This window comes from Mya arenaria, chromosome 2, assembly GCF_026914265.1.
Source record: "Mya arenaria isolate MELC-2E11 chromosome 2, ASM2691426v1".
NCBI lineage: Eukaryota > Metazoa > Mollusca > Bivalvia > Myida > Myidae > Mya > Mya arenaria.
This window is the reverse complement of record NC_069123.1, coordinates 44,852,297-44,867,123: the sequence shown is the minus strand read 5'-3', so window position 1 is coordinate 44,867,123 and position 14,827 is coordinate 44,852,297. Positions and strand designations below refer to the sequence as shown.

Here is a 14,827-nt window from a genome sequence, read left to right as displayed (position 1 = left end):
TACTGCAAAACTAACAAAATGAATGTATAGCAAGAGTTAACAATCAACTCAACTATCGATCTAATGAGTTTGCCACTCTATTTATATTTCTTTACAAATGTCATTAGTATCTGTTTTCTACGTATTAACCTGTTCTCTGTTATGGCTAGATTGTGTCGTAGTACTTAAACATACAATATAATTTAACAATAAAAAGACACAATTAGCCATACAAAGAAATCTTAGACTTAAAAAAAAATAAAAATAAAACATTAATGGAATCTAATACAGGGGTCACCGATCGTATAAACATCATACGATCGGGTGTATATGAAATGTGTATGTGAGCGTGCGTGTGTGCGCGTGTGGGAGCGAGTGTTTGTGCGTGTGCATGTGTGAGAGCATTATTGTTTCTGAATATATGTATTTCCTATCAACATACATAGATATGTTGTATATGTTGAGAATTTAAAACTGTACTGATATATGTATCTATGTGAAAAATAAATGAGAAAAAAAAAGATTGGTGATTGTATCTTTGTGCGGGTAAGGCCAATGTTGGTGTTTGTATATTTGTAGGGGTAAGGCCGAGGTTGGTGTTTGTATATTTGTAGGGGTAAGGCCGAGGTTGGTGTTCGTATATTCGTAGGGGTAAGGCCAATGTTGGTGTTTGTATATTTGTAGGGGTAAGGCCAATGTTGGTGTTTGTATATTTGTAGGGGTAAGGCCAATGTTGGTGTTTGTATATTTGTAGGGGTAAGGCCGAGGTTGGTGTTTGTATATTTGTAGGGGTAAGGCCGAGGTTGGTGTTCGTATATTTGTAGGGGTAAGGCCAATGTTGGTGTTTGTATATTTGTAGGGGTAAGGCCGAGGTTGGTGTTTGTATATTTGTAGGGGTAAGGCCGAGGTTGGTGTTCGTATATTTGTAGGGGTAAGGCCAATGTTGGTGTTTGTATATTTGTAGGGGTAAGGCCGAGGTTGGTGTTTGTATATTTGTAGGGGTAAGGTCGAGGTTGGTGTTTGCATCTTTATGTTGGTACAGCCAAGATGAGTGTTTGCATATTTGTGTAAGTAAGGCCAAGGTTGGTGTTTGTCTCTTTGTGTTGGTAAGGCCAAGGTTGGGGTTTGTCTATTTGTGTAAGTAAGGCCAATGTTGGGGTTTGTCCCTTTTTGTGGGTTAGGCCGATGTTGGTGTTTGCATTTTTGCCTTCGTAAGGCCAAGGTTAGTTTTTGTCTCTTTGTGTGGGTAAGGCCAAGGTTAGCTTTTGTCTCTTTGTGTGGGTAAGGCCAAGGTTAGTTTTTGTCTCTTTGTGTGGGTTAGGCCAAGGTTAGCTTTTGTCTCTTTGTGTGGGTAAGGCCAAGGTTAGTTTTTGTCTCTTTGTGTGGGTAAGGCCAAGGTTAGTTTTTGTCTCTTTGTGTGGGTAAGGCCAAGGTTAGCTTTTGTCTCTTTGTGTGGGTAAGGCCAAGGTTAGTTTTTGTCTCTTTGTGTGGGTAAGGCCAAGGTTAGTTTTTGTCTCTTTGTGTGGGTAAGGCCAAGGTTGGGTTTGCACGTTTTTGTGGGTAAGGCCGAGGTTGGGGTTTCTGACGAATGTACCAACAAACACCGAATAAGAACGCGTCCAATTTTGACGATCTACAGAATATGGAGCGGGTTACCTCGGCAAAAATAGAATGATTTAAATGTTTATTCTTAAACCTATTTACTTCCCCTCCTCCTTTGCGGTACGCAGAAATGAAGTGGTGGTCATTGTGTAGCTGTAATAAGTAGTTGAGCAAATTTTACAAAGGAAGATTTTATCGGATTACTAATCGAAGAGCATTTACATTTTTTTGGAAATGTCTTATACGCAATGAATATGTGTGTCAAAAATGGTCAGAACAACTAAATCGACGATGTCTTGTGGCTTTGTGGTGATTGCAACTATTTTAAAAAATATATTTGCATTTTTGTTTGCAAGAAATTAATTAAATCCACTATTTTTCATTATTTGCTTAAATATATTTCTTTTATGAAAACATTCCTGGAAGAACTCTCAATAAATTGTTATTATCGGTGCGTTGTTCTCAAGTAGTATCGGTGTGTAGTTCTCAAGTAATATCGGTGTGTAGTTCACAAGTAGTATCGGTGAGTAGTTCTCAAGTTGTTTCGGTGTGTAGTTCTCAAGTTGTTTCGGTGTGTAGTTCTCAAGTAGTATCGGTGTGTAGTTCACAAGTAGTATCGGTGAGTAGTTCTCAAGTTGTTTCGGTGTGTAGTTCTCAAGTTGTTTCGGTGTGTAGTTCTCAAGTAGTATCGGTGTGTTGTTCTGAAGTAATATCGATGTGTAGTTCTCAAATTGTATCGGTGTGTTGTTCTCAAGTAGTATCGGTGTGTTGTTCTGAAGTAGTATCGGTGTGTAGTTCTCAAGAAGTATCGGTGTGTAGTTCTCAAGAAGTATCGGTGTGTTGTTCTCAAGTAGTATCGGTGTGTAGTTCTCAAGTAGTATCGGTGTGTAGTTCTCAAGAAGTATCGGTGTGTAGTCTTCAATTAGTATCGGTGTGTAGTTCTCAAGAAGTATCAGTGTGTAGTTCTCAAGTAGTATCGGTGTGTTGTTCTAAAGTAGTATTGGTGTGTAGTTCATAAGAAGTATCGTTGTGTTGTTCTCAAGTAGTATCGGTGTGTTGTTCTTAAGTAGTATCGATGTGTAGTTCTTAAGAAGTATCGTTGTGTTGTTCTCAAGTAGTATCGGTGTGTTGTTCTTAAGTAGTATCGGTGTGTTGTACTCAAGTAGTATCGGTGTGTTGTTCTTAAGTAGTATCGGTGTGTTGTTCTCAAGTAGTATCGGTGTGTTGTTCTTAAGTAGTATCGGTGTGTAGTTCTTAAGAAGTATCGTTGTGTTGTTCTCAAGTAGTATCGGAGTGTTGTTCTAAAGTAGTATTGGTGTGTTGTTCTCAAGTAGTATCGATGTGTTGTTCTCAATCAGTATTGGTGTGTAGTTCTTAAGAAGTATCGTTGCGTTGTTCTCAAGTAGTATCGGTGTGTTGTTCTTAAGTAGTATCGATGTGTAGTATTCAATCAGTATCGGTGTGTAGTTTTTAAGTAGTATCGGTGTGTAGTTCTCAAGTAGTATCGGTGTGTAGTTCTTAAGTAGTGTCGGTGTGTAGTTCTTAAGAAGTATCGGTGTGTATTGCTCATGTAGTATCGGTGTGTAGTTCTCAAGTTATATCAATGTGTAGTTGACAGGTAGAATCGGTGTGTAGTGCTTAAGTAATATCGGTATGTAATGCTCAAGTTGTATCAATGTATAGTTCTCAAGTAGTATCAATGTTTGCTGGGGTATTATATCCAACTCAACTCAACTTTATTCAGTACATAAAGGCCTCCGGCCCAAAATACATACTATAATATAAACATCATTAATTACAATACAGTGGTGTCATTGCTTAATACAAATTGTTTACAAATTTCAATCTGCCATTTTTAACAAGTAAAAAATAAATATTGCAACTTGTCGAATAACAAAACTATTATCTGACTTTAGGAGTCTGTAAAAGGCATGTAGGTCAGATCGATCCGTGTACCAGCTAAATAAAAACTGATTTCTTACAGTAGAGAACCTTGGGCATATGAAAAACACATGAAATTCATCTTCTAATAAAAGCCTATTCTCGTTGATTAAGCATGACGCACATATTCTGTCATTTCTGTCTATGTTAAGATGTCGGCCAACTTCTATATTTAACCGGTGACTTGAACACCTAAATCGCGCGAGCGCACGGACAAATTTATGTGACAAGTTAATGGAAAGATATTTTTTCCGGATTTAGTAAGGATTTAACATGTTTATAGAGATCGCATCTTGAAGATGAATTAACTGTATCGTGCCATCCCTGAGTCATGCAGTCGATCAAGCGAAGTTTAAATTGCGCGTTAAAAGTATTAATGTCGCCTACGTCTTGCCATAGCCAGACGTAGCCAAATCCATACTGAAATAATATTTCTCTAACTTTTGTTACCCAATTTATTCTTCCAATATCGTCTTGACGTTTTAACATAACGTAACAATGTTTAGGGTAGCGATGGTTTTGCATATGCAGAATTTTACACCAGTATATTATACATTTTGAATAATATATCACGCAAAGTGGAGCACGACCATATTCACCTAGTGCCATACAATTATTAGTACTTATATTTAGACCGAGAATTTTTTTACAGAACGAACTTTGAGCTCGTTCGATTTCAGGGGCGTAACTACAACCCCAGATTTCCGCTCCATATGTCAGAATGGGCACCACCATAGAGTCAAACAGTTTAAAAGTTCCTTGTAATTAAAACGACCAAACGGTCTTTCATAAGATTTGATAGCGAAAACTGCTTTCCTGGCCTGCAATGTTAACTGGTGTTTTGCATCTGACCAAGAAAGTTGGGGGGGGGGGGGGGGGTAAAAAGCAGACCCATATATTTATACATAGAGGTTGCCTTAACATGTTGACCTTTGTATAGCCAAGTTTCATAATTTCTCAACGGACCGCCGTTTCGAAATACAATGATTTCTGTTTTCTTTAAGTTAACAGTCATTTCAGCGTTATCACAATATTCCGATATACGGTTAAGTTGCAATTGTAAGTTATTCGCGGTTTCTGCGCAATTTGCTACGTCGTCAGCGATTAGCAGACTTATAATGTCGGGGATATCATTTGTTATGAAAATTCCTCTATTAAAATTTTCCCTTAAATAAGAACAGAGGTCGTTTATATATAGACTAAAAATTATCGGCGAACTCAAATCTCCTTGTCTGGTACCGATGTTGCAAGTAAAGGCTTCTGATAAATTTCTCTTTTCTACTCTAGCGCGCGGTCAAATTTGCATACATTGATACAAGAACATTTAATATTTTTCCACGAATGCCTTTACTTATCAAACTAGTAAACAGTTTTTGATGAACTAGCGAATCAAATGCCTTTTTAAAGTCGACAAACAATACGTAAAACCTCTCCCCAGGCTTTGATGGATATTTCGTTATCATTGATTGCAAACAGAAAATATTATCTATAGTAGAATAACCCGCGCGAAAACCCGCCTGCGCCTCGTCAATTACGTCGAACTCCTCCGCCCAACGTGTAAGTCGGTCATTTATTATACCAGAAAATATTTTATACATGACATTGATGAGAGAAATGCCTCTATAATTAGATGGATCGTTTCTCGAACCTGACTTGAAAATAGGCACTAAAATGCTTTCGCACCAAGCATCTGGGAATGACCCTGTATCTAAAATTTTATTAAAAAGTATCAATAATATGGGTGCTATTTGGTCACACGTGTGCTTATAAAACTCTGCCCCTATCCCATCAGCCCCGCATGCCTTGTCCGTTTTAAGTTTACCGATACTCCGAAACACTTTTTCGTAAGTAATAGGAAAATTCAATACTGAATTCATGTCATGGTTATATATACCATCCGTGTTTATATTTAACAAGTTAAACTGACCATCTTTAAATAATAGGTCTTTAAAATACCTAAACCACTCTTCATTCTTAATCTTACAAGGAATTGGATTAGTTTGGCGTGCGCTAGACTTCAATAACGACCAAAACTGTTTTGGATTGTTGCTAGCTCGTAACAGTACATTTTTACGGTTAATTTGATGCGAAACTTGTTTAGATCTACAAAGTGATTTAAACCTGTTACGCACTGCTCATTATTTGTGTACCTAAAGCGACGTAAGAGTGAATACTTGTTGCGCTTCAATTCATCGCATCCGTTATCCCACCAAACGGGCTGTGATTGTATAGTGGCCTTAAATCCTTGATTTGAGCGCATATTATATGCAGACGATTTATATACATGTAATATGAGCGCGACCGTCTCGTACGTTTTCGTTAATAGCAGTATGAATACGTTCGAGGCTTAATTCAAGTTTTATGCCAAATAAGTTAAAAAACTCAGTCGACCCATTTTGTCGCCATTTATAAGTATCGTATGTTATATTTGTTTGTTGGGCGTTATTGATCTGAGTCCGATAAGGTACATCGCTTCGTGCATCGCGGTATCTTATATGAGAGACGATGGGAAAATGGTCCGATTCGTCTCGATTCATGACGCTTAAGTATGAAATATACGGAAACGGTTCTGAGGTAACAATATGATAGTCTACAACACTGTGTCCCTCATTTGCTAAACATGTTATATCGCCTGAAGTATCATCATGTAACCTACCATTTAACAAATGTACATTGTGAATACAACATAGATCAATTAATGACCTACCAAAATTATTTACTCGACCAAGATCTTTATTATTACGCGGTTGTTCAAACGTATCGCCAACGTAATCTACATGATATCCATACACATTATCTAAATTATCTGATGAAATGTAGTCCCGCAAATCTTTAGTGTTTGCGTTAAAATCGCCCGCTAAATAAATGTAACAATCTTTAAATTGATTATTAATTAATTCTTACCTATCTCCTAGCAATACAATGCCATTTTTCTCGATATTTTTATCATATATAGGTGAACTTTCTTGCGAAACATATACAATGTAGAGCATCACGTCTTTTATTAAATCAAACATGCTTGACTTAATATAAAGAACTACACCGTCTTCAAAATCACTACATATTTGACGAATAAGACCCGATTCAACTATGCCCGATTTAACAAAAACACTAACGCCCCCATTATTTCGAAAACAATTAGATTGATTTGTTCTGATATGGTCAAAGTGGCAATAATTGTGCAAAAAATTATCAAATTCACTTTTAGAATTACTCCATGTTTCAACTAATCCAATAATGTCAAAGCTTTGTAAATATTTATGGATTTCATGGTCATTGGTGTATTTATGTAATCCACATATATTCCATGTACAAATAGATAATCTTGTATCGTCAGTTGTTGTCTCTGGGCTTCGGCCGCGTCCCTAGTCGATTCCTCCACCCCCGACGGTACCAAGAAGGGTTTCATCCGATGAGTCATCGTCATCCTGCGAAGTTCGACTCCCATCCCGGTATCGTGGATCGTCGCCTGTAATAGTAATCGGTCGTGTATCCGGAGCCCGGTTTACCGGCCGCCCACGAGCAGCGCCGATACGCACTATTTGTTTACTTCCCTCGTCATATTTATATACGCTGTCATCAACGATCAGTTTATCGAAGCTTAGCCTTGCGAATCTCCCATCATTGCGCTCTGCCACCAAACGTTTTGAAAGTTCTCGCCTATGGCGCATTACACGTTCTGTGTAGTCCTCGTGCACAGCGTATCCTGAACCTCGGTTGAGTCAAGTTCTGGCCTTGTTCAAAATGATATCTTTGTCCTTGTACTTGCCGAACTTCACAATAATACTACACTTATTTCTATCATTCCCTTTCACCCTATGAGCCCTTTCAATCTCAGCATTTTCATGCTCAGGCAAAGATAAATCATTTTTGGACGGTGCCCCTCAGGGCCCGTCCTAAGTAGGCACATCAGCCGAGCAAACTACAAGCCAAAGAACGCCAGTGCGCTCAGTAAATAGTTCTCATCATTGTTTTGAATACACAGCTGATTTAAAGTGGCTGTTACATAGTTTTTTTCTAAAATGTGTGGGTGAATAGTGAGAGAAGTGGGTCATGTATAATTTATTGACAATTGGTACTGAAATCAAATTTTTATATTGATAAATCATTTCGCCAATATTGACTACTACATGGAAATAGTTCCACTACATTACTACAAAAATGCATTCGGAACTCCTCGGCCATTTTACTGTATCGATAAAAATAAATCCGTAAATGTTTCGAACTGAATACTGAAGTACATTGTTGCTAAACATAATTAATTCAATACTTTGAACTATCGAAATATTTAAGATTTAAGGCATCACACTCGAGTTTTACAATGGATTGTTAGTGCTAAAAAGGAGAATTAAAAATAATTAATTGAATAACATCATCACCTTGTGGTCAAATTGGCTGAATTTAACGCAATACAATTAATGACTGATATACATCTGGTGAAAGGTCACCCACGACTAAAAGTAAGTTGCAGTAAAACACGGAAATACAAACTTAGTGAAAATCAAAAAAACAATGACGTCGTTTTGCTTCGTGCCAATAATTGTTGCAAATATTGATGTGAAAAATAATGATAATATATATAACTCGAAACAACTTGCATCTGCGTCACAGTTGTCATCTTTCTGCATAAAACATACATTACAGTACAGTAGGTACTTCAGATTTTCTTTAAAATTGTGATATTAATGCACCAGTCAATTGTAACCACGGCCAACCCAGGTCCGGGGATATACGGGGAATAGCGGGTGAAATGGGTCGTGTTTATGCTTGTCATGTGGCCCCACATTGCCTAGTCCAACTACACATTGCCGGGTGAATGCGGTGGTTTTGTCTGTTTTAAATACAGCGGGTAATTGGCCTTGCCTAGAGTCCCCGGGGTGCAGGGACTTTGGTGGGGATTTTACCAACTGTTCGTCTCCGCATGGCATGGAATCTAGCCGGTGTTGGCTGTACTGAAAGTCCAAGTCCCCGCTATTCCCAAGATCTGGGGGTGGGGGGGGGGGGGGGTGCGTGGTTACAATTGACTGACCAGTGCATAATTTGGTTCCCTTTATGCCATGTTGATCTGATTCCTACCATAGTAAAATATTTTCTTCAACTGTAACAACACTTCAATATTAAACATTGCATTGCAAAATAGGAACATGAAAGTTTCACATAATTTATCTTGAGCCAATATCTAGCTGATGCGCATCATCTTGAAGCTCAATATACATCAAGTCGAAAATTATAGATGTGTTCACTATGTGACGTGCCATATCAAAAATGGTAAAAAAATCATTCAATGTACAATTATTTGAACTAAATAAACTTAGTGCTTGAATTGTCATTCTTAGCTAGGAGAAAAAGTTGGATGTGGACATAAAGACTCGCCAAAACAAAACCTGTCCAAGACTCTGAAGTTGCTGTTTATTTGGACTAGTCAAGTATTAAACTTTTCAACAAGATAAAGTTACTATAAATGATCCTGGCATTAGAACATGTAGCTAGCCTGTCTGTATTATCTGGATGGTGCTAAGCCCCTGGTGAGCCTTAAATGCCTTGATTTGAAATCTGCCACTTATTATTCTCTATCATTGTCTACACATTATTTAGGTAAGTGTGAAATACAGTATCTTCTTGTATGTTAAAATTAACAATGGTAAAAGATAATGCATAACTTAATTGTGCATGCTGGGGATATCGATATTGTATACATGCATATAGCTTTACGGATATTTACAGTGTTTAAATAGCTCAAAAGGGTCTTACTCAATGAAAAAAAATAATCAAAATACTAGAATGTAGACAGGATTTTGACATTTTTTGGCAATTAATTAAATTCAAGGGTGTAGCCAGGCTGTACTAAATGTGAGAGGCTATGGGATGGGGAATCCCTGTAACCGTAGGAGGTAAGGGGGGGGGGGGCTGCTCCCCATGGAATTTTTTTAAGTGATTTTTAAGGCTGTGTTAGCTATCTAGCACAGAGAAACAATGCTTTCTATAGCTGATCTACCCTTTAAGGTTTTATTCTGATGTCAAAACATAACCCTCGACTTTGATGCCATGTTTGACCATTTTTTTCATTTTTCAAATTGATGTTACGCATGTGCGTAAGTGTGTAACGCTGGCTACGCCCCTGAAATTGTTCTGTTGCAATTTTGGGCAAATCATTCTCATTGGTATGCCTATCAAGCATCAAACATGTATGTCTAAAAAAGATCAATAAAAACAAGCCATATTACGGAAATGTTCAAGGCCAACAGATCCCTTCAGAGAAAATCATGCATAACCCTTTTATCTACATATATTCTCCCTCCAAACAGAGACCTGGTATGTTAATTTGCATATTTAATCCAGGACATCCACATACTATGAATGCACTTCCCCCTTTGGCAGAATGTTACGTTACCCTTATTCGTTATTTCAATTTATTTTTGAAGACAGCATGAACTTTTATAGAAAAGGAGTGTCAGTAATTTAGTCTGACAGTGTGTGATTTTTTTTTCAATCAGAAGGAAATTTTGCAATTTTAACATGGCCATGTTTTGACATGCTTGCACAGTGTGTGAATTGTGATCAAAATTGTGCTTGATTAATTTTGTGCTAATGCGTATATCATGGACTTGACATATTTCTTAGTTACCACATGGCTTGTTCCAAAGGGTAAAGCATTTGGAAATGTCAGTTCAAACCTGATAAATATGAAATTCTTTTCCTTAATTCAATTTTGATATTTTCAAAACACCCTCTTTTTTAAAAACTTGTTTTAATAGATGTTTATGGATAAGAAGACTCTTAATTTGAACATCAACTTGTTGAGACTAAGAAATTATGAGCCCTTAAAGCTGCACTCCCACAGATTGACTATTTTAACAGCTTCTTTTATTTTTTGTTTTGGAAAGAGCAAATTATTGCGTAAATATATATGTGCAAACCAATAATAAGATATCTGATAAAATATCAGATCTTAGATTTTCATATTTATGTTCGAAAATTGATGCTTTATGGCTTAAACTGATACTAACAGTTAAAGAAAAAATGCATAAAACATCAATTTTTGAACTTAAGTATAAGAATCTATGATCTGATTTTTTGTCAGCAGTCTTATATTACTGGTTTCCATGGATTTTCGCAAAAAAATGGCTCGTTCGGAAACAAAAAATAAAGAAGTTGTCAATACTTTCAATCTGTGTGAGTGCAGCTTTAACAACAAAAATAGAACAAACCTACAATTAAGCAAATGAAATTTCAGATAGGTATAAATGAAGTGCTATCCTTAATCATTAACAATTTCATTCTTCAAGTTGGGTTTTACCTCAGCCTACTGTCACTCACCTGATGCACAATCCCTGCATAAGATTTTACGTCGACAATGAATTAGACAATGAGGTTGTTTTCTAAGTCAATTAAATGACCTAAAGTAACTAGCTTAATGATTAAGAAGGGCTCATTATCATCAATCACTCCAACCATTCTGAATAATGTTTAATCATAAAGATTTTTTTTTCGTGTTTTTTATTTACTTGTATACTTTATATCCAGCTAAATACAGCCATCACACATTTTTTCTCTCCTAAATACACATGGGGATATCAATATAACATTGGTCTATTTATATTGGTCAAAAAAATGTCACGACTCCCAATATTTATGAAACACCGCTGTTGGTCAAGGACAGGTCACGCGGTGACACCACATTTTTCCATTTTCCAAATTTAAATTACAACAAAATGGCGTCTTTATTCGGATTTGATGAATATTTCAATGAATAAATAAAACATTTAAACAGGAGAACAGGTTGTCAATGTTATACTTACATTACGGGGTTAGTAGGTGACATAGTATTGGAAATATGGGGGGCAAGAATCCATATTTAGGTTCGAGCTTCACTCCACCGCAATATGGTTTCCTTTACATTGAATATCCCATATCGCGGGTTACCTACTGACCATGGAACTTATAGTATCCTTCCACATGTTTTTAAACAAATTCATAGACAAGAATGTTTTTTTCAAATGACAATTTGTCATTTTGTATTCATTGTGATGAAAATAATGTAAAATTAAATTTCCAACCAATTCTTAAGAGGAAAATGTTATCTCCTGATAAAAACTTTCAATCACGTTGGGTACTAAATGGGGTACTATATATTGGTTTAAATAGGAAATGACGTCATGAACACATAGTAATCTATGACTTCATCGTACCGGTGACCATTATGATGTCACAATTAAAAAGAGTTTAGTTTTTTGTTGTTATTCCTTTCTGCTGTACTTGATATCACCTTTATATGTATTCTTCTTACAAACAGTGTGAGAATGATCGCATGATTCTTTGGTTTGAAATTTTTCCTAATGCAAATTTTTGCAATGCATGCTTGTAGTCCAGAGAATAGCATCGCTTTAATGGTACATGTATCCTGTTTTTAGCTCGACTATTCGAAGAATATGGAGAGCTATACTACTCACCCAAGCGTCGGCGTCACACCTTGGTTAAGGTTTTGCATGTAAGCACCTTTAAGTCATTATCTCAGCAAATTCATTATGTATTGCATTGAAACTTTAGATATGTATTCCCAACTATCTAACCTACTAAATTAATGAAGTTAGATAACACTTATTTGAATTTAATGCAAAAAAGGGGCCTTTATTATTTGACTTTGAAATTCTGGTTAAGGTTTTGCATGTAAGCACACATAGGTAGATATCTCAGCAACTACTTGATTTATTGCATTAAGATTTTATACAATAGTACTCAACCATCCAACCTTCCTAATTAACCAAGTAAAATAACTCTAGTTTGCATTTAATGCAAATAATGACCCTTTATTATTTGACTTAAAAATTCTGGTTAAGGTTTTGCTTTATTATTTGACATATAAATTCAAATACATCATGTATTGCATTGAAACTTTATACACAGGCTCCCAACTATTCAACCTTCTTAAATAATCAGGAAAGATAACTCTATCTTTTATATTTTATCATTTTTGCCCCTTTATTATGCAACTTAGAAATACTGTTTAAGTTTCAAGTATTGGACTTAAAATGTTCCATGTAACCATATTCATGTTAATATCTCAACAAATACATAATGTATTGCATTAAAATCTAATCTAATTTTACAGTGATCCTTAATTCGCCAAAACTTTTAAATCCTTACACTGAACAGCGGCGTAATAGTCGAGCGCGCAGTCTCTGTGACAGCTCTTGTTTACTAGAAAAGTAAAACAGGTTAGTTGTTTTTGCTTAAAGAATATTTTGATAAAAAGATACTAAAACTCGTCATCATATAATAGACTGTATTATACAACTCGTCAAGGAAATATGTTAGTAAGATCGACAAAGGCTAAGTTATTTACACATTTCCTGAAGTTGTTGAATATGTTTTTTAAAGCTTCATCAATGAAAACTTGACATCAGTACTGTTTTGAAAACAAACATATATTTATATATGTCGTTCTCGGATGACCCTGACTGGGACCTTTTTGACCTAATTATTTCTTAGAGCTATAGCATTTTAGACAGTTTTGAAAACAATATTTAATGTTGTCTTTTGATGACCTAGATTGTGGCCTTTTGACACACATTAAAATTTTAAGCTTCAGCCATGAAATTAAGACCATTGATTCGAACTCAAAAATCAAAATTGTGCTTTGATAACGTTGTCCTTTCGACATACTTTCCTATTTTTAAGCTACTTCAATGAAAGTTTTTTAGTACAGTTTTCAAAACAAAAAGCAATGTTGTGCTTTGATGACATAGAATATGATTTTTGACATACATTCTATTTTTGAAGCAACAGCAAAAAAATTTAGACCATGTGTATAACTTTTAAAACAAATATCAATTTTGTACTTGGATAACCTTGATAATTACCGTTTGACCATCTTTTCTATTCTAAGGTACTGCAACGAAAGTTCAGTAAGTTTTGCAAAACAATTATCAATGTTCTCAGATCTTCTTTACTGTGACCTTTTGACCCTCTTTCATAAAATGTACTGCTTTAAGAATAATTATGAATGTTGTGTTTGGCTAACCATGATTGTGAAATTTTCACTTACTTTTTTTATTTTTGTGGCCTCTGCAATAAAATGTTGCTATGTTTGGAAAACAATTCATCATTGTTGTTCTCGTGTTACTTTAAAGGGACTGTACACCAGATTGGCACCATTTTTTTTCCTGTAATGCAACTCAGGACAATTATTTAATAGAATGTGTTAAGCTTTGAATCATAATTGTAGAGAAAGGACCAAAATGTAAAAAAATAGCAGTCCAGTGTTGTATCCCCTGTGCTACAAAGGCTTACTCCAAACGGGTGGTATTTTTAAGCTATATACCTTCGTAGACATACCCAGTAATATTTTTAATGGAAAAATACAAAATCACTGCTTAGCTAAAATAAATTGTAAACTATGTGGTACTTCAGTAAGTAAGATTCAATGCATTGTACACATTAATACCAAGTTTATGTCAGTTTTCGACAATTGTTTTTCTTGCAGATTGATCATCTTGTGCACAGTTGCTTCAGCTAAGGCCTACGTTTTTAATTTTGAGTACAACATTGAACTTTGGACCATGTATACTGTTTTAAAAAACATCTGTTAATGTTATGCTTCAGTTATCTTGATTGTGTCCTTTTGGCGTATTTGTTATGCAACTGGAATGAAATTTTGACTATGAAGTAGTTCTGCAAACAAACATTAACGATGATATTGCCAGGTGACCTTTTCATCAACTTTTCAAAGCTACAGCATTAAGATGAATAATTATGTTTGGAAAATAAATATCAAGCTTAGATATTTGGTTTGAAGCATTGTCTAATTGTCCTCGCCTAAGAGTGTTCAAAATATGCTTCTATATTCAAGATTAGGTTCCGATGATTTCCTGTGTTTATAAGAGAAAGGACTTAGTTCTATACTTGCAGCAGACCGAACAATGTCACCGTCCATCAGCACTTTCAGTGCTTTGATTGATAAAGTTTCTGACTTTGCTTTCGCTCGTTTCCCAAGTTTCATTCATGTCGCCGTCGATACCAATAAAACGTAGATTATTCCTGCGTGAGGCCCCTTCAACATTATCCACTTTATTGTCAAGTTCTTCAGAATTGATTTCATTTCTAAATTTTCAGTTTTCAAGAATTCATTTTGCTTCTGTAAATTACTGATTGTGCTATTTATATCGTCAATTTTACTGTTTATAGACATCAAATCATTTCTCACCTCTGTTTTCATGGTACGTAGGAAAGACATAAATCCTCATTATCACTTCCCGCCTTGGCCTGACGGGCCTTGCGCGCTGGCTCCTTACCCCGACCCCTCGGT

General features: G+C 35.8%; 1 protein-coding gene across 1 annotated transcript; it reads right to left on the bottom strand.

Moving 5' to 3' along the window:
- Positions 1-2,012: 2,012 nt before the first annotated feature.
- Positions 2,013-4,235, bottom strand: LOC128215139 (uncharacterized). Its single transcript, XM_052921861.1, has 2 exons — positions 4,182-4,235; positions 2,013-2,570 (listed from the first exon to the last, which is right to left on the bottom strand). The coding sequence occupies exons 1-2, from the start codon at positions 4,233-4,235 to the stop codon at positions 2,013-2,015; spliced, it is 612 nt and encodes a 203-aa protein (XP_052777821.1).
- Between the last annotated feature and the right edge of the window lie 10,592 nt (positions 4,236-14,827).

Coding starts and splice junctions, on each gene's coding strand:
- LOC128215139 (XM_052921861.1), bottom strand. CDS start 4,235: ATGGAGCGGAAATCTGGGGTTGTAGTTACGCCCCTGAAATCGAACGAG. Junction 2,571..4,181: donor TGAAATCGAACGAGCTCAAA/GTTCGTTCTGTA, acceptor ATACTACTTTAG/AACAACACACCGATACTACT.